Here is a 24,963-nt window from a genome sequence, read left to right as displayed (position 1 = left end):
GAAAACAAAAAAGTCCAATTAAAAAATGGGCAGAGGAAAAAGACATATGAAGAAATGCTCAACCTCACTAACCATCAGAGAAATGCAAATAAACACCACAATGAGATACCACCTCACCCCAGTCAAAATGGCTATCATCAATAAATCAACAAACAACAAGTGCTGGCGCGGATGTGGAGAAAAGGGAACGCTTGTGCACTGTTGGTGGGATTGCAGATTGGTGCAGCCACTATGGAAAACAGTATGGAGGTATCTCAAAAATCTGAAAATGGAACTACCCTATGATCTAGTAATTCCACTCCTAGGTATCTATCCGGAGAAATCAAAAACTTCAATTCAAAAATCTTTATGCACTCCTATGTTTATTGCAGCACTATACACAATAGCTAAGACATGGAAACAACCAAAATGCCCATCGGTAGACGACTGGATTAAGAAACTGTGGTACATTTATACAATGGAGTATTATGCAGCCATAAAGAAGAAAGAAATCTTACCATTTGCAACAACATGGATGGACCTAGAGAACATTATGTTAAGTGAAATAAGTCAGACAGAGAAAGATAAGTACCATATGATCTCACTTATTTGCGGATTCTAAAGAAAAGAATAAGTGAATGAACTAATCAGAAACAGTTTTGGAGACAAAGAGGAAAAACTGAGGGTTGCCAGATGGGCGGGAGGGGTGGGGGGTGGGGGGAGGGTGAGGGGATTGGAGGGCAGTCGGTGACCACAGGATGGCCACGGGTTTGAAAATTAATCTGGGGAACGTAATTTGGTGGTTACCAGAGGGTAAGGGGGTTGGGGGGTGGGGGATGAGGGTGAGGGGGATCAAATGTATGGTGATGGAAGGGGAGCTGACTCTGGGTGGTGAACACACAGTATGATTTATGGATGACGTGATACAGAATTGCACACCTGAAATCTATGTAATTTTACTAACAATTGTCACCCCAATAAATTAAAAAATAAAAAAATTAAAAAATGGGCAGAGGATACGTGCAAAAGAATGAAACTGGACTGCTATCTGTCACCATGTACCAAAATTAATTCAAAATGGATCAAAGACTTAAGCATGAGACCTGACACAATAAACTGCATAGAAGAAAACATAGGTACTAAACTTATGAATCTTGGGTTCAAAGAGCATTTTATGAATTTGACTCCAAAGGCAAGGGAAGTAAAAGCCAAAATAAACAAATGGGACTATATGAAACTTAAAAGCTTCTGCACAGCAAAAGAAACCATCGACAAAATAAAGAGGCAACCAACTGAATGGGAGAAGACTTTTGCAAACAGTGCCTCCGATAAGGGGCTAATATCCAAAATATTCAAGGAAGTCATGAAACTCAACAACAAAAAAACCAACAACCCAATTGAAAAATGGGCAGAGGACTTGAAGAGACATTTCTCCAAAGAGGACACACAAATGGCACATAGACACATGATCAGAGAAATGCAAATAAAAACCACAATGATATATCACCTCACCCCAGTCAGAATGGCTATCATCAACAAGACAATAGTAACAAGTGTTGGAGAGGCTGTGGAGAAAAAGGAACCCTCATACACTGTTGATGGGAATGCAGACTGGTGCAGCCATTATGGAAGGCAGTGTGGAGGTTCCTCAAAAAATTACGAATAGAATTACCATATGACCCAGTAATCCCTCTCCTGGGTATCTACCCAAAAAAATCTGAAAACATTTATTCGTAAAGATGTATTTGCTCCTATGTTCATTGTAGCTTTATTTATGGTGGCTAAGACATGGAAACAACCAAAGTGTCCTTCAATAGATGATTGGATAAAGAAGATGTGGTATATATACCCAATGGAATACTATTCTGCCATAAGAAAAGATGAAAGAAATAATGACGTTTGTAACAACATGGATGGATCTTGAGATTATTATGTGAAGCGAAATAAGTCAGACAGAAAAAGTAGAGAACCACATGATTTCACTGATATGTGGTATATAAAATTGAAAACAACAAAGTAACAAGACAAATGAAGAAACAAAACTCGTAGACACAGACAATAGTTTAGTGGTTATCAGCGGGTAAGGAGGGAGGGGGGTGGTAGATGGGGGTAAAAGGGATCAAATACATGGTCCCTTTATATTTGATCAAATATATGGATGGAAGGAGAACTGACTCTGGGTGGTGAACACATAATGTGATATATAGATGATGTATTACAGAATTGTACACCTGAAAGCTATGTAACTGTCTCAACATTGTCACCCCAATAAACTTTAATTAAAAAAAGAAAGAAAATGTAATGCGCATGAAAACAGAAACAAAACACACCCCACAGAATGGGAGGATATTTTTCCAAATCATATATGTATCTGAAAAAGGATTAACATCCAGAATATACAGAACTTTAACTCAACAACAAAAATCAAATAACCTGATTCAAAAATGGGCAAAGGACTGGAAGAGACATTTTTGCAAAGAAGACATACAAATGGCCAATAAGCATGTGAAAAGATGCTCAACATCACTATTCATTAGGAAAATGCAAATCAAAACTACCTCACACCCATTAGGACAGCTACTATCAAATAAAGCAGAAAACAGTAAGTGTTGACAACTATGTGGAGAAACTGAAAGCCTTGCACACTGTTTGTGGGAATATAATATGGTACAGCTGCTGTGTAAAATAGTACCATGGTTTCTTAATAAATTAAAAATAGAATTACCATATGATCCAGCAATTCTGCTTCTGGTTATATACCCAAAATAAATGAAAGCAGGATCAAAGAGATATGTGTACACATGATCATAACAGCATTATTCACAACAGCTAAAACATGGAAGCAACCCTAGTGTCCATCAATGGATGAATGAATAGGCAAAATGTAACACACACACACACACACACACACACACACACACACACACACACATTATGCAGCCTTACAAAGGAAGGTAATTCTGCAATATGCTACAACATGAATGAATCTTGGGGACATTGTGCTAAGTGAACTAAGCCAGTCACAAAAAGATAAATACTGATGATTCCACCTATATGAGGTACTTAGAATAGTCAAAGTCATAAATGCAGAAAGTGTAATAATGGTGGTTGCCAGGGGCTGGGGAGACGGGAGAATATGGAGTTGCTGTTTAATGGTGTAGCGTTTCAGATTTACACGATGGAGAGTTACGGGGATGGACGGTTGTGATGGTTGCACAACTATGTGAATTATTTCATACCACTGAACAGTACACTTAAAACTGGTTAAGGTGGCAAATTTTATAGTAGGTATATTTTGCCACAATAAAAAAAGAAAGAAAGAAATGAGCTTTCAAGCCATTGAAAACACTTGGAGGAAACTTAAGTGCCTGTTACTAAGTGAAAGTAGCCAACCTGAACAGGCTCTGTACTGCATGATCCAACTGTATGACATTCTGTAAAAGGCAAAACTATGGAGACAGTAAAAGGATAAGGTTGCCAGTGGTTAGCGAGGGAAGGAGGGATGAATAGGCAGAATGCAGAGGATTTTTAGGGCAATGAAACTACTCTGTATGATAATAATAATGGTAAATCCATGTCATTATATGTTTGTCAAAATCCATAGAATGTACAATACCAAGAAGAGCAGAATCTAACAGAGAGCAAGGATTTGGGTGAAAATGATGTATAAATTCAAGTTCATCTATTTTAACAAATGTACCACTCTGGTGCAGGCTACTGATAGGGAGGAGGCTGCATGTGTGGCGGTACAAGAAATGTCTGGACTTTCTGCTGAGTTTTACTGTGAAACTAAAACTGCTTTAAAAAATAATCTATTAAAAAATGAACCACTGTTGGTGGGAATGCAGACTGGTGCAGCCTTTATGGAAGGCAGTGTGGAGGTTCCTCAAAAAATTACGAATAGAATTACCATATGATCCAGCAATCCCTCTCCTGGGTATCTACCCAAAAAATCTGAAAACATTTATACATAAAGACACGTGTGCTCCAGTGTTCATTGCAGCTTTGTTTACGGTGGCCAAGACATGGAAACAATCAAACCGTCCTTCGATAGATAAATGGATAAAGAAGTTGTGGTATATATACACAATGGAATAGTATTCAGTGGTAAGAAAAGATGAAATACGATCATTTGTGACAACATGGATGGATCCTGCAATTATAATGCTAAGCGAAATAAGTCAGACAGAAAAAGCAGAGAACCATATGATTTCACTGATATGTTGTATATAAACCAAAAACAACAAAAGAACAAGACAAACAAATGAGAAACAAAAACTCACAGACACAGACAATAGTTTAGTGGTTACCAGAGGGTAAGGGGGGAGGGAGTGGTAGATGAGGTAAAGGGGATCAAATATATGGTGATGGAAGGCGAACTGACTCTGGGTGGTGAACACACAATGGCATTTACAGATGATGTAATACAGAGTTGTACACCTGAAATCTATGTAACTTTACTAACAATTGTCACCCCAATAAACTTTAATTAAAAAAAAATAAAGAAAGAAACAGCTAATTAATCTGGGGGAAAAAAATGAATAGAGCTTCGGGATCTGTGGGATACCATCAGATACACCAGCATACACAAAATGGGAGTTTCAGAAGGAGCAGAGAAAGACAAACGCCAGGAAAAAATTTTTGAAGAAATAATGACCAAAACCTCCCCAATTTGTTGAAAGACATTAATCTGCACATTTAAAAAGCTCAACAAATTCCAAGTGCAATAAACTCCAAACACCTTGACACATCATAGTCAAACTGTCAAAAGTCAAATAAAAGAGAAAACCTTGAAATCTGCAAGAGAAAATGACTCACCATATAAAAGTGTCTTAGTCTGCTCAGGCTGCTTTAACAAAAATACCATAAACTGGGTATCTTATTAAAAATCAGAAATTTATTTCTCACAGCTCTGGAGGCTGGGGAGTCCATGTTCAAGATGTCGGTAGATTCTGGTGGCGAGAGCCCACTTTCATGTTCGTAGACAACACCCCATTGTGTGCTCCCACTGCAGAAGGGCAAAGGAGCTTTTTCGGGCCACTTTTATAAGAACATTAATCCCATTCATGAGGACCCCACCTTTGTGATCTAATCAACTCCCTAAGGAGTTTTAGTACTCCCTACTACGACCGTCACCTTGGGGATTACATTGCAATGGATGAATTTTGAGGAGACACGAGTATCCAGATGATAGTACAAAGGATCCTCAATAAGACACCTTACTTCTCGTTAAAAACCATGGAGAACAGAAGGTGATGGGATGACATATTCAAAGTGCTGGGGTGGGGGATGCTGTCAACCAAGAAATATATCCAGCAAAACTCCACTTCTAAAGTGTAAGGAGAAATTTAGACATTGACTGGCCCTACAAGAAATACTGTAGGAAGTCCTTCCAGCTGAAATGAAATTAGATGGTAACTGCATGGTAACTCAAATCCACACGAAGAAATAAAAGGCATTGGGATCGAGAGACTCACATCACCAAGAGTAGGAGACCTCAGCCTCTGAGCCCCCACAACGATCAACAATTAGAAAGCTATCCATGAATGAAAATAGCTCTTGGAAAGCCTAGTAAGTTCACTTAAGAAACTTCAGCAATACAGTGGAACAAAAATCTGAGACTAAACACACAAAAAGTGTAGTAAGAGCAGCTTCATTTTGCCTGCATCATCCCATCCCCCAGGCCAACACTGCTCAGTCCCAAGAGGGAACTCCCCAGCTCAAAAGAGTTCCCTTCACCAGGAAAGAGAAGCAGGATGAGTGACCAGCTTCCCCACCCTGTCAGGGCACTGTATGAAGGGCCCACTTTGCTTTCACCCCACAGACTGGCAAAGCTGGGTGGTTACAGATGGCTGGGAACAAGGAAGAAGAGAAGGTGGGCCCAGTATCCTCCATGCAGCAGGAGCAGCCATGGTTCCCAGTGGCCTGCTCTACTGAGGACCCCATCAGCTTTTGCCACTGAAGAAACCAATGGCCAGCACAGCCACCAGACACCCTGCAGATTTCACTGCTGAGGGGTTTGTGTTTGCAGACACCAGTACCTACGTCCCTCTGCATGATACTCCCATCTCCCAGAGCCGAAGATCCACATTGGAAGCATGCCTTGGCCTCTGCAGCTGCACAGTGCATGGTGCCAGCGGGCCCCCACCACCAATCGCACACTCGAGGCTATCCCCTGAAGTTGTGCTCCTGCACCAGCTAGTCTGAATCCTGTCACCTCTTCCACTGCATGTGTGTGCTCACAGCAAGCCCCTACCGTCGCAAGAGTGCTTGCCAACAGCCAAGCCCCACAGCTGCCAGTGGGACTGAATCCAACCTGACATCTGTCACTGACCTGCACTCTGTGAATATACTAAAACCCTCTGAATTGTACATTTTTAAGTGGGTCAATTTTATGGTTATGTGATGTAGATCTCAATAAAACAGGTTTTTTTAAACTAACTAATTTTCTTATGCAGAATATGGTTTCTCCTTATTAATCCTTTATTCTGTTTTCCTGGAATTCTTTATCTGTAGCTGAATTAGCTCTGAGGACTCTTAGGCTTACTTATTCTGAGAGACAGAAAAACAGTGAGTGTGAAAATAACATATGCATAAATAATACCAATTCTGTGCCTGTAAAAATGTAGGCTTTTAAAAATATTTCAGATCTACATAAATGCTTCTCATATAAGGGGTCCACAGTCTACCTAACGTCCTTGTTCACTCATGACATTAATCCCTCCCCTGGCCCTCTCCTCTCACCTTCCTCCCCCCTCTTCCAACCTCCCACCTCCTTAAGAGAACTGGATCAGGAGCCAGCGCTAGGAGGACTGTCTTACATGGTACATCGTACTTCTGGAGACAGGAGACAAGCTCCATGGGTCGCACTGCTTTCTGCCGGCTGTCCTGCATCTTCTCCAGCAGCAAGAGCAGCTGGAAGGGGACACTTCTCCTCTGCTCTTCTACTCCCCTTGGCACTGTTATCCTGCCAAATAAGAACAACCACGAACCTCCTTATTCTTCTCAATGTTAAGTGCATACGGGAATCAACTCGAGGGAACTTTCAAAATCTCCATGTGCAGGCCACTCTTCACACTAAATCAGAATTTCTGAGGGTGGGACAGAATTTTTAAGTTTCCTGGATGATTTAACTGCACGGACAAGGTGGAGAAACACCATATAAGCAAATCAGCTACAGAGAGAACCCTGCTGAGAGGGGGTCAGCACAACCGCTGCCTCGCCTCTCTCCCCACCCTGCCCGACAGTCACACTAAAATGAAGAGCAGATGCAGTAGGTCCTGGGCCCACAGCAAAGTGGCCAAGCAGCACCATGCCCACTCTGAAGCTCTCCAAAATGAAAAAGCAGCACTCATCCAGGTCTTGGGAACAAAGGGGAACAGGGAGGGATGTCAGTGCCTTTTGGCAATGATTTATTTAATTACAGGCATCTTTCAATTGCCCATGCCAGTGGAAGGGAAAAAACAGAAAGCACAGGGCAGAAAAGAATGTATGATAAAATACATACATGCACACACACACCAGTGATTTTTAAGTGTGTGCGTGGGTGTGGGTGTGTGTGTTTTGTTTGAGAAAAATCAATAGACTCATGCACCTACACACTGGTTTACTCCTCCTTTGACATTGGTCTAGTCCCAACTTCCTTTTAATCAAATCAGTGGCTGTCAATCCTGACTGCAGTTTTCAATCACTTCGGGCATCTTTTAAAAAATACCAATGCCTGGAGCGCACCCTAAACCAACTGAAACCAAATATCTGGGTGTAGGACCAGGCAATTTTTAAAACTTCTTAGATGATTAGAATGTGTAGTCCAGATTGTGTAGACAGGACTTTTCTCTGGCAACTTTTGAAAGAACTGTGACTAACTGAACCAAGTCACTGTGACTAACTGAACATTCAAAAATGTAAAGTAATATACATGTTTACTAGCCTGCATGATAGTCTTACCTCTTCAGTATCTGGGTGAAGCCCACATTCATAATGAATACCTGGATTAGGGAGTTAAGGCAGCAGGTCTGTCCAATGTTGTGTAAACCAACTGGGCCTATAAAGGAAGAGAAAAAAACACTGAGGGAAGGCCGAGCTAAGGGATTTAACAAAAATCATGTTTTTGTAGCCTCTACAAAGGACATGAAACCCTGTAAAGTACTCTCAGACGTACAAAGAATTCACTAAGGAGCTTGCAACAAATTCAGGAGGAGACATAAAGCATGAACCTTTGAAAAGTGAAATAGCAACACAAGTTTTAGTAGTCCATTAGGCAAAGAGATGTCACAAGAAATTGCGTTACTCATTGTTAAATGAATAGTACAAGCAATTGTTTTAAGAACAAAGGAAAAGAGGAACATTACAGAAAGTGGAACTGGGAGAATTACGAGTTCCTTAGAGACTGCAGTCAGAATGGGCAACTAAGGGCTCAGGGGTAAAAGGAATTTCAGACTCCAGTGCAGTGGAAAGTCCCTACTCAGTTCCTACCATACGGCTGGAGAAATCAAACGAAAGCTTTAGGGAAGATCCACTAATCTAAACTCGCCTTGAGAGGCTGTAAGCCAGAAGGAACTTATGACGAGGTGAGAAAACCAAAGGATAGCATCTCTCTGACCCATTAGCAACCAACCTCTCCTTTTCCAACCCAGACTTAGCTCTGCAGACCCCATGAGGTGAGTTATTTAAGTGGAGGAGGGGGAAGATTAACACTAATCTTAGGGTTCCTGGGAAAAGGTTTTGGTGTACAAGAGATAGGGTAATAAGAAGGTGCAAATCCAGGTATGGCAGGTAATCACAGATTTCCACTTGCCTCTAGATATACTAGCACACAGATATAACAACAAAAAAAGAAACTAATGCTGAGTGCTACTATATGCCGAACACTGGTTTAAAGCAGTTCCCACAGATTATCTCATATATTCTTCCCAACAATCCTATGTGCTCAGTACTATGATTATTCCCATTTAAAGGAGACGAAATGGAGACACAAAGATCAGGAGTCATTAGCCACAAAGCTCTACAGCTTCAGAGTATAGTGGGTGAGCAAAACGTCTCCACACAGTCAAGGAGAGAAGGTGGGAGGGAGGTAACGACCCTGAGAGCGGTCCCAAGCTGCGAGGCGCTCTGGGAGCTGACTCCTCTTCTTCTTCATGTTGCTGTTTTCTTCCTTCTTCTCAACAGGGTCTGTGGAGAACGGCTGAGACTCAGTCAGGACTGACTAGCAAATTTTCTCAGGAACCCAAACACTTGCCCATTAGGGATCACTCCAAAATTTCCAGACAGTTGGCTGACCAGTCTTCAGGACTGCAGATCCCACTTCCGGGAAGAGCTCTCATGAGACAGCCTTGGTAGGACTTCTGTGAAAACACACCATAGGCAGTTAAGCATAAGAGAAGGAGAACAAGTATTCGTGTGATCAGTTCTACTTCCAAACAGCCAAGTCTGTGAGGGAGATGAATGCTTGGAGAGACTGACTCAAAAAGCTCTGGGGCTAGAAAAGAGAACTAGGCTAGACACCCCCTCTCCTTCGTCCCACATGCCTCCATTTTTATTTTATCAGAGTAGTCTGCCATATCTTCTTCCCTCCAAGTTCTCTGTTCTAGTAAATGGCACAGCATTCACCAATAGGTTCAGACCAGAAGCCTAGTGTGTCCTTGCTCCCAGACCCAAACAACCATTGAAGGCTGTTAAATTCTACTGCCTAAAGGCTGCTCACAAGAACTTTCCTTGCTATGCATGCCCTAACTTCCTGGTGGAAACAAATAACATAAATGGAGCCACTTTAAAATGGAGTCAGTGCTGCAACCCCAGAGGAACTGCTTTGCATGTTTTAAGCGTCAAAACTTTGGAATGTTAAAACTGGGCAAAATAACCTTCAGACTGGGCCTAAAGCAACATTGTATCTCAAAGAACTATTGGCAAAGAAACAAGAAAGCAGATATTACAACTAACCGACTGCCGGACTGCCGATTACCTGGACTACAAATTAAAAACATAGTTTAAATTTAGCCCCACTGTGTTAGCTTAAACGCACCAATAGAAATGTCCTCCTTCTCCCATTAATATCAACGAATAGATCATTCAGGCCAAAAATGAACAAGGAAACAATGGCCTTAAATGATAATTAGACTAGATGGATTTAATTAATATTATTAGAGCACTTCACTCCAAAGCAGCAGAATATACTTTCTTTTCAAGCACACATGGAACACCTTCCAGGATAGACCACATATTAAGCTACAAAACAAGTTTCAATAAATTTAAAAAGACTGAAATCATATCAAGCATCTTCTCCCACTACAATGGTATGAAATCAAAAATCAATTACAAGAAAAAAACTGAAAAACACACAAACACATGGAGGCTAAGTATCATTCTGCTAAAAAAATGAATGGGTTAACGATGAGATAAAGGAAGAAATCACAAAATACTTTGAGAAAATGACCCAAAATTGACGGGGTACAACCAAAGCAGTTCTAAGAAGGAAATTCATAGCAATACAGCCCTACTCCAAAAAACAAGACAAATTTCAAGTAAATAATCTAACCTAACACATAAAGAAACTAGTAAAAAAACAACAAACAAGCCCAAAGTGAGTAGAACTAAAGGTATAATGAAGATGAGAGTGGCAATAAATGAAATAGAGCCTAAACAAAAATACAAAAGATCAATGAAAACAAGAGCTGGTTCTTTGAAAAGATAAACAAAATTGATAAACCTTTAACCAGACTTATGAAGAAAAAAAAGAGAGAGCATGCAAATAAATAAAATCTGAAATGAAAGAAGTGACAACTGACCACATAAAAATGCAAAAGATTATAAGAAAATACTATAAACAATTATATGCCATCAAATTGACAATCTGGAAGAAATGGATAAAATCCTACAAGAAAAGAATCTTCCAAGATGAGTAAAGAAAAACAGAAAATCTGAACAGACTGATAACCAAAAACAAAATCAAATCAGTAGTCAAAAAACTCCCAACAAGCAAATGTCCTGGACCAGATGGCTTCAAAGTAAATTTTACCAATCATTCAAAGAAGAACTAACACCTATCCTCCTCAAACTATTCCAAAAAATTCAAGAGAGGGGAAGGCTCCTAAGCTCATTGTATGAAGCCAGCATTATCCTGGTTCCAAAACCAGACAAAGACACTACAAAAAAAGAAAATTATAGGCCAATATCCCTGATGAACATAGACGCAAAAATCCTCAACAAAATATCAATAAACCAAATTCAACAATACATTAAAAAGATCATACACCATGATCAAGCGGGATTTATTCCCAGGATGCAAGGTTGATTTGATATCTGTACATCAATTAACGTGATATACGACATAAACACAATGAAGGATAAAAAATTACATGATCATATCAGTAGATACAGAAAAGGCATTTGACAAAATCTAGTATACATTTACGATTAAAAAATCTCAGCCGGAAGCCTTAGGCACTGAGACTAGCCGCCCCCTCCCTACCCTCCCAGAGCTCACCCCGCCCCCACCTACCCGGTGCTAGAAGTGGAACGGTAGCAGTAGTCAGATCAAAAGAACAGAACATTTGCTGTTCTGAGAACTGTGGACCGCAGACACAGATTCACAGGCAGTCTCCAAGGCACATTGTATTCACAGGCCTTCTCCAAGGCACATTGTATTGAAGCTGTCTAAAATCAACGACAAATAAAGAATCCTCAAGGTGGCCAGGGAAAAGAAGACGGTAACCTACAAAGGAAAGCCCAGTAGACTATCATCAGATGTTTCAGCAGACACTTTACAAGCCAGGAGGGAGTGCAATCAAATATTCAAACTATTGAAAGAGAGAAATTATAAGCCAAGAATAATAAATCCAGCAAAGATATCCTTTAGATATGAAAAAGGAATAAAGACCTTTCCAGACATACAGAAGCTGAGGGAATTTTCTAATACACAACCTGCACTACAAGAAATACTAAAGGAGGCTATTCGACCACCATCAACAGGGACAATTTGTGGCAACCAAAACATAAAAAGGGGGAGAGTAAAGGCCTGAACTGGAACATGGCAATGGAGAAAGTAAGTGTGCTGAAGAAAATGGAATACTCTAAATATCAAACTTTCTGTTACATAAACTTAAGGGTAACCACTGAAAAAAAATCCGAAACTGAAATATATACTGTAATAAAAGAAGAAACAGAGGGAAACATCATAGAATACCACCACACAGAAATAATAGACAACAACAAAAAAGCAAAGAAACCATGGAGACACAGCCTTACCAGAAAACTAAAGATAGAATGACAGGAAATCCTCACATATCAATAATCACCCTAAATGTAAATGGACTGAACTCACCAATAAAAAGGCACAGAGTAGCAGACTGGATCAAAAAACTAAACCCAACCATATGCTGTCTCCAAGAGACGCATCTCAGCTACAAGGACAACCATAGACTCAAAGTGAAAGGGTGGAAATTGACACTCCAAGCAAATGGTACCCAGAGAAATTCAGGTGTAGCCATAATGATATCAGATGAAACAGACTTCAGGGTGAAAAAAATAACAAGAGACAAAGATGGACAGTACATAATGGTAAAGGGGACTATACAACAAGAAGACATAACAGTCATCAATATTTATGCCCCCAATCAGGGAGCACCAAAATATACCAAGCAACTACTAACAGAACTAAAGGGAGAAATTGACCAAAACACAATTATACTAGGGGACCTAAATACATCACTGACAGCTATGGATAGATCATCCAAACAGAAAATAAATAACCAAATAGCAGCCCTAAATGACACATTAGATGAAATGGACATAATTGACATATATAGAGCACTTCATCCTAAAACATCAGACTATACATTCTTTTCTGGTGTGCATGGAACATTCTTAAGGATAGACCATATATTGGGACATAAAATCAGCCTCAGCAAATAAAAGAAGATTGAAATCATACCAAGCATATTCTCTGATCACAAGGCTTTGAAATTGGATATCAATTGCAAAAAGAAAGCAGGAAAAAACACAAATACGTGGCGATTAAACAACATACATTTAAAGAACGACTGTGTCAAAGAAGAAATTAGAGGAGAGATCAAAAGATACATAGAAACAAATGACAATGAAAAGACATCCTACCCAAATTTTTGGGATGCAGCAAAAGCAGTTTTAAGAGGGAAATTTATATCATTACAGGCCTATCACAAGAAACAAGAAAAATCACAAATAAATAACCCATGTTACACCTTAAAGAACTAGAAAAAGAAGAACGAGTGAAACCCAAGGTCAGCAGAAGAAAGGAAATAACAAAAATCAGAGCAGAACTAAATGAAATAGAGAACAAAAAGACAATAGAAAAAAATTAATGTGACAAAGAGCTAGTTCTTTGAAAAGATTAACAAAATTGACAAACCCTTGGCTAGACTCACTAAGATAAAAAGAGAGAAGACACTAATTAACAAAATCAGAAATGAAAAAGGGGAAGTTATCACGGACACCACAGAAATACAAAGGATCATCCAAGAATACTATGAAGGACTATATGCCACCAAATTCAACAACCTAGAAGAAATGGACAAGTTCTTAGAAACATATAGCCTTCCAAGGCTGAACCATGAAGAACTGGAAAATCTAAAGAGACCGATCACCAGTAACGAAATTGAATCAGTCATCCAAAACCTTCCCTAAAGCAAAAGTCCGGAACCAGATGGCTTCACTAGTGAATTCTATCAAACCTTCAAAGAGGATCTAATACCAATCCTGCTCAAACTCTTCCAAAAAATTGAAGAAGAGACAGTACTCCCTAACTCATTTTATGAGGCCAACATTACCCTGATACCAAAACCTGGTAAGGACAACACAAAAAAAGAAAACTACAGACCAATATCTCTGATGAATACAGATGCAAAAATCCTAAACAAAATTCTAGCAAATCGAATACAACAATGCATTAAAAAGATTATTCATCACGACCAAGTGGGGTTCATCCCCAGGGCACAAGGATGGTTCGACATATGCAAATCCATTAATGTGATACATCACATAAACAAAATAAAAGACAAAAATCATATGATTATATCAATTGATGCAGAAAAAGCATTTGACAAGATACAACATTCATTTATAAATAAAACACTTAACAAAATAGGCATAGAAAGAAAATACCTTAACATAATAAAGGCCATGTATGACAAGCCCTCAGCTAATCTCATAATTAATGGTGAAAAACTGAAGCCCTTTGCTCTACGTTCAGGAACACGACAGGGCTGTCCCCTACTAGACTAGTCAGAGGGATCACTTCTTAAATTATATAAATGTCTAACCACTATGCTGTATACCGGAAACTAATATAAAATCATACTGAATGTCAAAAATATGCACTTTGTAAATTTCAAAACACACTACAAATATTAGCCGAAAAATAAATATCTTCCTTCTATCGATGTAATTGGAAGGGAAATGAAAGACCTCACCCCACCCCCACCCCCAAGTGTTCAATCCCTTTCTACACTCTCCTTCCTTCAGGGCTGGCCTCGCAGCCTCCGCTTAAACACCTCCATGCGGGACACGTTACTGCTGCGGGAGCTGGCTCACGGGAGCTGCCCCTCCCCTGCCTCATACATATCCCTTATCTTTGTCTCCTAATCAGAACACTAGCTGGGTTTCTGCCTGAATCAGTGCTTCCTCAATAGCTGTTCTTTTGGATCACAAAGAAATGCTATTATCTCTCACTTTGGCCTTTTATTTTAGGTTAATACTGGGGAAGCCTGTCGTGTCTCACAGGCAGGCCTGAGTGTTGTCTACGCCCCAGGCACTTTGTACACAGAGCTATTAAAGTATTTGGCTCATTACATGCTTGTGTGGCAACTAAATGAGTGCCACTCAGATTCCTGCAGGACAGATCCTATTCCCCAGGCTGAAGGGAGAGTTAGTGGTAACAGCTCCCAACTGAGTCCATCCAGGAATTTATCCCAGTGAAGAAAGTTGGCCCAATCCTTAGCCAGTGACCATACAATGAGAGGGTATAAAGGCGTTACCGCCTTCCTCAAGGTGAAAGAACTCTGATGGGTCATCCAGCCCCAGAGCTCCCCTGGAGAGTGGCTGAGGCCTCTCCTGCAATTGTCTGGCAGGTCACCTCCTCCCTCTACCATCCCTGCTTTGCCCACCCCTCCCAGTTGTTATTCCCAAGGGTAATGCCCAATAAACGTCCTGCATGCATATCTCAGAGTCTTATTGTCTGACCTAAGACCCTAAACAGTGAGCACTGTATTTTCACCTGCTTCTGTTACACCTTGCACAGTGTATAGCAAGCATTCAATGAATGAATGAAAGAATAAATGAATGAATAAGGTCTTATGGGGAACAAAACAATTGTCTCCAAATAACTAAAAGGCTATCATGTGGGAGAGACATAATTAGACTTCTTGTCTTTGGGACCTGGGGAGTAGGGGGATCAAACTACCAAATGTGTGAAATTTACAAAGAAGCAGGTTTCATTATAAAACAAAAACTTTCTCATAGCCAGTGAGCCAGCTCCCGCAGCAGTAACGTGTCCCGCATGGTAGTGTTTAAGCAGAGGCTGTGAGGCCAGCCCTGAAGGAAGGTGAGTGTAGAAAGGGATTGAACAAGTTGGGGTGCGGGTGGGGGAAGTGTGAGATCTTTCGTTTCCCTTCCAACCCTGAAGCCTCTGATTGATTCTTCCATCTTGACAGTCATTTTAATTCAACTAGAAGCATTCAAATGTGTCCCACCGAAATTCATATTCTGGAGAATTACTGTGGCAGTTGGAAAGATAAGTCACTGCTAGTCCTAGAGTAAACAGGACAGGACCCTTGCACACACACTCCCCCAGATGAAAATATATTTTTTAAAGATTATTTTAATATTAGTTTTCAAATGACTCTAAGTTATGAAGAAAATTTGCAAAGTGCACAAATGTATAATGCAGAAAGTATAAATTAATCTCAGCACCTAGGGATAACCATCATTGGTATGTATCTCCTCAATCTTTTCTCCTACGTATTTTTGACGTGGTTGATATTATATTGTGTTTTGCACTATTGCCCATTTTGTACTATAACAAGAATTTTCCAAAGTCATTACAAGCTCTTTCTAAGTATTTTTTGATACCGAATATAGCAACAAAACATTGTGGAATATTCTGGTTCTTTTTCAATTTTTTACAATTATAAAAAATACAATCATGAACATATTTAGGCAAAATTTTTTCTCTACCTATTTGATTTTTCCTCATGCAAACCAAAGGCCCACGGACACAACACTGTAGATATAAATGAGGTCATGTTAGCCACAATGCCCAACTTCCCCAGTCTTTTACTTCTCCCTGACAATATAGACTTTAGCTGCCTAAAATTTCTCCCCAAGTGTGTTCTGAAATCTCAGGAGTTTCTCATGTGTTTTGGAACAAGGTCACAACCACTGTACCCTGCCATTCTCCACTCAGAGTGTCTGCAGGGCACAGCCAGACACAGCAATCAGCCACCAAGGTTCCCTCACATCTCCAAGTGGAAGTGGGAAACAAGCCCAGCTCCTCCCACTGCATTGTGCCTTTTGATTTCACCAGGTTCCTTCTGAAAGTGCTCTAACTTCTGCCTGCAGCTGTGCTCTCTCCAGAGTTCTCAGTCCTGTCCCCAGGTCTAAGCTGGAGAGCATAAACCATACTATCTTCTCAATGTCTCTGTTCTCTCCACTCAGGGGCATATAAGCAAGATTTCCTCAATTGTCCCCCTGTCCACATGCAAATAAATTTGCAGCCCTCTAACTTACCCAACCATCAGATATAACCAGACACCAAATCAAGGTACAGGAGATATTCTTAGAATTATAATTACAAAGTCAAAGTGTAAAAAGTTTAAGGTTCTTAATATACTCGTATGTTGTTAAATGCCTTGCACCGGTTTATACTCTGACCACTAGGATGTGAGAGGCCTGTCAGGACTCAGTGGTTAAATGAAGTAGCGTAAGTTCATTGATGTTTACAAGGACAGATTTTATGGAACAGGTGAGTTTGGAACTAAGTTTATTAAAGAGGAAAGGGCATGGTTTGAAATAAGGGGCATCTTGAGGGAAGGCAGGTGAAGGGCAAGAAAAGATTAGTGGCTGGGGGAGGAGGACGCACGGAAGAGTGTGCGTAAGACTACAAGCAGATTTCCACAGGTGAATAATAGCACTGGAATAAAATGTGAAAGTTCCAGAATTTTAATTTTTGTAAGAAGTAACTGGCCACTAGTGTCAGGGAAATGCAAGTCATGACCACAATGAGATACCATTTTACACTATTCAATTGGCAACAATTAAGAATTCTGATTGAACCAAGTGTTGGAGGATATGTGGGCAACCACTTCGGAAAACAATTTGGCATCATCTTGTAAGTTAAAGATTAACTTAACTTCAACCCAAAAATCCCAAGAGAAATTCTTACACATGTACTTGGAGACATATACAAGAATGTTCAGAGTGGCACGGTTTGTAATAGCAACAACATGGAAACAATCCAACTGATGGAAGAATGGGTGCATAAGCTGTAATAAATTTATACAAAAAAATAATATTCAGCAGCAGCATGTGAGTGAACTATATACAGCATATGTCACAGTATGGTGAATCTTAGAAACAAAATGTTGAGTCAAAAAGCAATTCTTAGAAGACAATATAGAATATTTCTTTGTGTATATTCAAACTCAAAAATAAAACCTTATCTTGTTTAGGCATCAATGCGTGTGTGTGAGAGAGAGAGAGAGAGAGAGAGAGAGAGAGAGAGAGAGAGAGAGAGAGAGAGAGAAATAAAGCTTAAATCAATCGTGAAAATCACAAAGATCAGGTGATTACCTTTTATGGGGAGACAGAGGTATGAGACAAGTGGAGAACATATAGTTGCTAGTAATGTTCCAGTCTGGGGGCGAAGGGGTTTGATAAGTGTATATTTTGTGAGTAACTAGTTAATCAATGAATTGGAACTTGGAGTCAAGGCCAATGGTCTGAGGAAAACAGACATGGGCTAACACAGGAATCATTCTTCTCTCTGAGCAGAGCACATGCTCAACTCAAGCAGTTAAGGCAGAGCTCACACAATTGATGACATCTCAATTACAAATCGCGTTGTGGATTTTCCCGAAACAACAGTTTAAACTGAAGGTGGGGAGGAGTCCTTAAAGATAGAAGTCCTTCACAAAGCTCTCGCTGTAGTGTCTCCTAGTGGAGAAAAGCAGCAGCCAAACCAAATTGGACATGGCGGCACTGTCCCCTAGTGGGATATATGAAGAACATCCAGGTCGAAATGAGTTTAAGAAAGACTGCCAAGCACTGTACCAAGTAAATAAAAATGAGTACACATTAAACAACAAATAACAAAAGACACAGTATGAAAACCTTGAATCATGTGGAAGGCCCATAATGTGAGTGGTGCTGCCCCCGAATGCATTCTACACCTTGTGTGAAGATTTAAATTTTTCAGATAAAGCAGGAAAGCCCCCAAGTGTGGCTTTGACATCATTGTTTAGCCAAGACCTGCTCCTTGGCTTCAACTCTGCCTTAGCCCTTGAAAGGCCAAGTAAGCAAATGCCCACTTCAGTGGCAATCCCTCTGTCCCTGCACTTGGGCATGACTGAGTGATCACTTTGGTTACCACCATACATGATCACTGTAACAAAAGGGGAGGTCACTCGGGTTAACTGTGATTATCTCAATAGCCAGTTACAAATATTCCACGTATAACTTAGGGTAGAAAATCTCATATACTTTATATGTTGATATAAAAGCATAATTTTACTGCAAAAGTAAGATCCTGAAATAATGAATGGTTTGGGCCTTTAATTTTACATATAAAACTATTATTTTAAAATCTTATTTAAAAAATTGAAAATTAATATATATATTAAAGAGAGAATAAATTTTCTAAATAGTTTATGAAGAATATTATATCTCTTTGGGGCTTATGACTATTTATTAAATTTACTGAATTTGAAAAGTAATTTAGAATAACAGAGTTAAGATTGTATCAGTTCTATGCTTTTTAATATTGTTTGGTACACCAGCATTCATAATATTAAACAAAATAATCTTTAAGAATTGCATTTAAGTTTTAATTATTTAGTCCCAATTAAGCCATGAGTCTTTGAGGAAAAAAAAATCCTATTTATGAATTCTTCACATCTTGTGAAGATGAATTAAAGTAAAACTTTAACTTCATCACCTCAAATTATCATGAGGAGGGAAAACTCCAAACATATATATTAACAATAAAATAATAAATATCATTCAAGTGTAATAAAGAATATAAAAAATCTGAAAAAAAATGTTTAGAGAAAAACAAAGTACCCAAAACACAGTTTGTTCCCAGCCAGACTTCAAAAATCACAAACTGCACAAATGGATCAAGAATACAGCTTTGTAGTGTTTAGTCTATTTCTGGAGGCTGAAAATGGTTGTCCAAATGATGGCTTTAGATTGTCACTCAATTCAATAGTTGGAAACGAAAGGCTCAGCTTTCTAGAGCTGCCCAAACTATGAATCCTAGGGACAACATTGCTCTGGAAAATATGTTCCTAAAAATAATTTTCCTGAGTTATATTCTACTGTGCGCACATGCACACACACCCACAGTGATAATTCTAGATGTGCTACTTCTATATCATGTACATCAGGCATCTGAACAGCAGAAACAACCAGAGTCTCTTTTAAACTTAACAGCATGATGGATTAATGATGAATTTAGCAGGATTCTCTCCTTGCAAATCTGATTGAGGAAATATTTACAGACTGGAAAACCAGTTTTTAAAACGGCAATACCATACAATTTTCATCAACAGTGGAACAAACAAGACAAAGGCTATGAGTGGTTTAGGAATCACAAACCTACAGTCAGGGCTGGTTTCATGAGTGTTCGACTTGTGTAGTTACAGAAACAGGCACTTAGAAGTGTGTCCAGGCTTGGTTTAATGTTCTCCTGCTACAGTCTTGAATTCTTCATTTTTTAACAAGGAGCCCCATGTTAATTATTTTACCACAGCACCCGCAAATTACGTAGCCTGTCTTGCATGAAGTGTTTTGTTCACATCCTTACAGTATGTGCTCAGGGAGCATCTTCAATTAGTTTCGGGAAGACTGTTTTCAGTGTTAGTCCCCCTAAAGGTGCATGATTTCCCGGGAGCTTTATTTCCATTTAATGGAGTTGTTAGTGCAAACTCATGTTCTTATTTGGAAGGTAGAAATCTCTTGGTCCAGGTCTAGCAGGAATAGCCAGATTTTCACATTATAAGAAAATACTATGAACAATTATATGCCAACAAATTGGACAATCTGGAAGAAATGGATAAATTCCAACAAACATACAATCTTCCAACACTGAAATTGAATCAGTAATCAAAAACCTCTCATCAAATAAAAGTCCTGGACCAATGCTTTCACAAGTGAAGCTTACCAAACATTCAAAGAAGAATTAACACTGATTCTTCTCAAACTATTCCAAAAAATTCAAGAGAAGGGAAGGATCCCAAGCTCGTTTTACGAGGCCAGCATTGCCCTGATTCCAAAACCAGACAAATACTACAAAAAGGAAGGAAGGAAGAAAGGGAGGGAGGGAGGGAGGGAGGGAGGGAGGAAGGAAGGAAGGAAGGAAGGAAGGAAGGAAGGAAGGAAGGAAGGAAGGAAGGAAGGAAGGAAGGAAAAAAGAAGGAAAGAAAAAAGAAAGAACAGAAAAGAAAATTATAGGCCAATATCCCTGATGACATAGATGCAAAAATCCTTAACAAAATATTAGCAAACCAAATTCAGCAATATGTTAGAAAGGTCAAGACACCATGATCAAATGGGATTTATTCCCAGGATTCAAGGTTGGCTCAACATCCACAAAACAATTAACATGATACACCACATATACAAAATGAAGGATAAAAATCATATGATCATATCAATAGACACAGAAAAAGCATTTGACAGAGTAGAAAGGGACCAGTATGTGTTTTCTAGAGACACTGTTCTACAGTCTGCCAAGACCTTGAAAATATTTACCAGTCAAACAGGACAGCAAAACCCACTGAAGTGTATCATTTGGGCAGGCTGGCAGGCCAGATCGCAAAGGGCAACAGAAAAAGGCAGCAACCTTCAGAGCTGATCACAGAAGGGAGAAAGGTAGGTGGGGCAACAAAAGGAAGGAAAGTGACACTCAGAGATCTAAGATGGATGGGGAAAGGCAGAGTAGGCAGACAGCATGCAGTTGAGCTAAGCAGATGGTGACAAGCACCCTCCAGAGAAAAGAGGATGGATATATTCCAAGGAAGTTGAATTTTTAAACTCAATCCTTGACCCAATAAATTGGCTCCAACAGAGCATGTTTTAGGGCAATGAAACTAATAGTGTATACATGGCATTATACATTTGTCAAAACTCATAGAATGTATAACACCAAGAGTGACCCTAATGTAAAGTATGAACTTGGAATGATAATGATGTGTCCATGTAGATTCATCAATTGTAAGGAATGCACCATCTGGTGCGGACTGTCAGTAATGAGGCTGGGCAGGCGGGAGTATAAGGGAAGTCTCTGTACTTCCCACACAATTTTGCTGTGAACCTAAATTTCTCTAAAAAATAAAGTCTATTATTTAAATATATATATTTCAAAGAACTAAAACAACTTAGCTCCCACTCTTTCTGAAATTTTTATCCTTAAATTAAGTAGGAGATGTGAATGATAGAAGCAGCTGGCTTAGGCCCACCATCACTGTAGCCACAGAACCAATCAGAGTCTTAGAGAAATAATAAAAGTCATGATGCAGGAAACCCAGTGTGGTTCCGGCCTCTAACTCGGCTGTTCACTCACAACTAGACTCTCCGCAAGAAAAACTGACTCTGTCTTTAAATGCCCTAAGGAAAAAAATTAACATGCCTGTAACATGATATGAGCTGCCTCACAGTCTTCCAAATCCAATTCCAATTCCAAATAATGGCAAAAGCATGTCATTCTTAACCATTTGCTAAGTGCTTCTTGAAGAATGGTTATGTGCTGGGCAGGCAGATTAGAACACACCATATAAAACCCAAAGTAAGAGGGAATCTTGGGGCTATTCAAAAACAAACAAACAAAAAAAAAACAGCCCGTGCGAAAAGCATTCGGACTTACCTTCTTGGAGCCTGTGTACGTGTTAAACATTTTCCCCTTTGCAAGCCCCTCATTGTGCAAAAGTGCCAAAACTGGGCAACACATTTTTAATGGTGAAAAAAGCCTTTCCTGTAGTTCTTTGATAGAACACCATAAATCAACATGGAACTGTATACCTGTTTTAGTTTCCTATGCACTTTCTCCAATGAACACAGATAACCTAGATATCCAGATTTAACTCTCTGCCTCACTCTGTACAATATAACACTGAAATGTTTTAAATATCTGCCTGGTTTTCTGGAACAATTCAAAGTGTAACTACCTCAGTGCTGTAAAGTATGCCTCTGATTTAATTTTCAAATGCTTTGAACTCAAATTTTCAGGGGTCATAAATGGAGTTTTATGTTTAAAGATCTAAACTTATCTTTCTTCCAGGAAAAAGGGGGATCAAGACTAAAATACCCTAATTTGCACAATTTGACAAAATCTTTCAAATTTCTCAGTAAGTATGCCCGACCAAGCAATCCACTTCTAGGAATTTCCAGAAGAGATACCCCATGGGGCTCTGCACAAATACATTTGTATATTCACATGAAATGACAGTCATCGCTGTATCATCTACAGCAATAAAAACTGGAAACAACCGAAATGTCCTGGAGTTGTTTAAACAAATTATATTCTTCTCATATTATGTACAAATCTTGAAAAATTAGGTGGGGATATCTATATGTTTTGCCATGAAAAGATGTCCCTAGCATACTGTTAAGAGGGAAAAACCAAATTATAAAACAATTTTAAAGACTTGCACATAGGAAAATTTCTGGTAAGGTATATACATAAAAATGATACTGAGTTGAGACGTTAAGAGAAACTTTTGTTTCTACATTACACATTTGTCTGCATGGTCTGAATTTTTTACAAGCTTGTGTTTTTAATTAAACACAGTCATGCAAAAAGTCAAAATAAATATATCAGTTTGGAAAAAAAAAAACATTGGTCCAATATATTTGTGTAATGACTACAGACCATATTGAAATTTGCAGAGCCCCAGTAAATTCCTAAATTATCCAGATGGCATACGAGCAGAGCCCCATGAGATATCTCTCCTGGAAAGAAAACTTCCAAATTAGCACCGAACTTGCCTTAACCGGCGCGCCAGCGTCAAATCTCGACTGCTGAGTTGTAAACTCCGACGAGGCTTTCTGTGCTGCAGTCGCTGAGCTTTGCGGAGGACGCGCCAGGGAGATGCAGCCGGGCCGCGTCCTCCACTCCTCTGGCTGCGCTCGCCGCGCTGCCCGCTCCTGGCCCCGCCCGCCGCGCCCCGCCCGCCGCCGGCTTTCGTTTCCCACCGAAAGGAAAGTGAAACTCAGCGGGCGGCCGGGCGCGAAGTTCTGCGCTGGAGAAGGTGAGCCTGACTATGGCAATGGCAGCCGCTCCGCGGAGCTCGTGCATCTGCACTGTGCATTTTCGCATTTCAGATGTATGTTATGTTTTCAATATGGGCATTTTGTCCACGATTCCAAGAAGACACGCTTCTTTTATTTGACATTTTAAGATCCCTGCAATTAGGATGACTCGTACAATCTCTTGGCCTTTCGTAGGAGACATGACAGCATTTTTTTTTCTTTCTTAATACCATAATACAATTTCTCAAAGTGTGTATCTTAATCTCGATGGTTTGTAGATTCGATGAAATATGGCACATAGGTATAATAAAGCCATTATTCTTTTGTCCAGCTGCTCTGCAGAGCCCCAGAATAGGATCCACGTGGCGAATGGTAGAGCAGAACGGGAAAAGAAAAGTGAACTGTCTATTCCTCAGTAGAACTTATAATGCAAGGTCTAACTTTTAGACCTAATATTCACTGATCCCTGAGATATGCCAGGCTCTCTTCTAAACTCTAAACCTAATTTAATCTAGACAACAGCTTCTTAATATAAACCCTATTTTTATCCCAATTTTATAGGTGGGAATATTAAATTTCAAAAAGGTTAAGTGCTGTCTAATCCCTTCCCCTTCTAAATTCGTAACTACAATATTGCCAAGGGGAAATGAAAGACAATTTGGGGAATATAATCAATAATGTTGTAAAGACTTTGTAGGGTGTCAAATGGGCACGTGTCTTATTAGGGAGACCACTTCATGGACAGTGTAGATGCCTGACCACTGCAGTGTACACCTGAAGCTGAATAATAATGAATGTCAACTATAATTTAATATATCCATAGTCATGGGATGTGGAGTACAACATAGTGAATAGAGTCAGTGGAATTGTAACAGCTATATACGATGCAAGAGGGGCAATAGATTGGGGTTATCACTTTGTGAGAGGTGAAATGTCTAAATAGTACATTGTTTTGTACACCTGAAACTAATAATAAAAAATAAACAAAAATAAATAAAATAAAGGTTAAGTGACCTGCCCAAAGTCAGAAGATTACAAGTGGCAGAGCCAGGATTCCAAAGGGGTCTGACTTCAGAACTTTTGGTCTTACCCACCACTGCCACCAGCTAAATTTAATTTCACCCTTCATGTAAAATACAAGCTCAGTGAAATTAGGGGCTCACCAGGTGGGCATCAGATATATATAAGGTTAAAGGGTCTGTAACACGCATGTGTGAAATGCTTATTACCTCATGTATGGAGACTTCTGGGCGGCAGGAGGGGGGACAGAGGGTTACCTGCTTCAGGTTCTAGCTGCTGGGCAGGGGTAAATTCGTGCAGGGAAGCAGAATGAGATCTCACAAGGCTCATTCCTTCTGCCATCCACTTTCGAGCCATCCACTGGCCAGATGTGAGGGTGAGAGGCTCCAGAAACCCAAAGCTGCCAGGACTTCGTGATGTGCTGGTAGGGCCTGCAGTAAGGTATGCATTCTGTTGAGACTCTCACGG

At 39.7% G+C, this 24,963-nt stretch overlaps 1 protein-coding gene across 2 annotated transcripts in view; it reads right to left on the bottom strand.

The window, feature by feature from the left end:
* USP18 (ubiquitin specific peptidase 18) overlaps positions 1-23,238 on the bottom strand; it is a 59,278-nt gene extending 36,040 nt beyond the window's left edge. Inside the window, exons 1-4 of one of the 2 annotated variants that reach the window (XM_033116125.1) lie at positions 23,212-23,238; positions 9,218-9,323; positions 7,927-8,023; positions 6,801-6,946 (exon numbers count right to left, since the gene is read on the bottom strand). In XM_033116125.1, the coding sequence (XP_032972016.1) occupies positions 6,801-6,946; positions 7,927-8,023; positions 9,218-9,221 (247 nt within the window). In that variant the 5' untranslated portion in view covers positions 9,222-9,323; positions 23,212-23,238. Of the gene's footprint in view, positions 1-6,800; positions 6,947-7,926; positions 8,024-9,060; positions 9,324-23,211 lie in introns of those variants that run through there. The other variant, XM_033116124.1, reaches the window with a different exon arrangement.
* Positions 23,239-24,963: the final 1,725 nt, after the last annotated feature.

The sequence above is a fragment of the Rhinolophus ferrumequinum genome, chromosome 10 (assembly GCF_004115265.2).
Source record: "Rhinolophus ferrumequinum isolate MPI-CBG mRhiFer1 chromosome 10, mRhiFer1_v1.p, whole genome shotgun sequence".
Classification (NCBI taxonomy): domain Eukaryota; kingdom Metazoa; phylum Chordata; class Mammalia; order Chiroptera; family Rhinolophidae; genus Rhinolophus; species Rhinolophus ferrumequinum.
The sequence above is the reverse complement of the archived record's forward strand: the minus strand, read 5'-3'. Positions and strand labels throughout refer to the sequence as shown.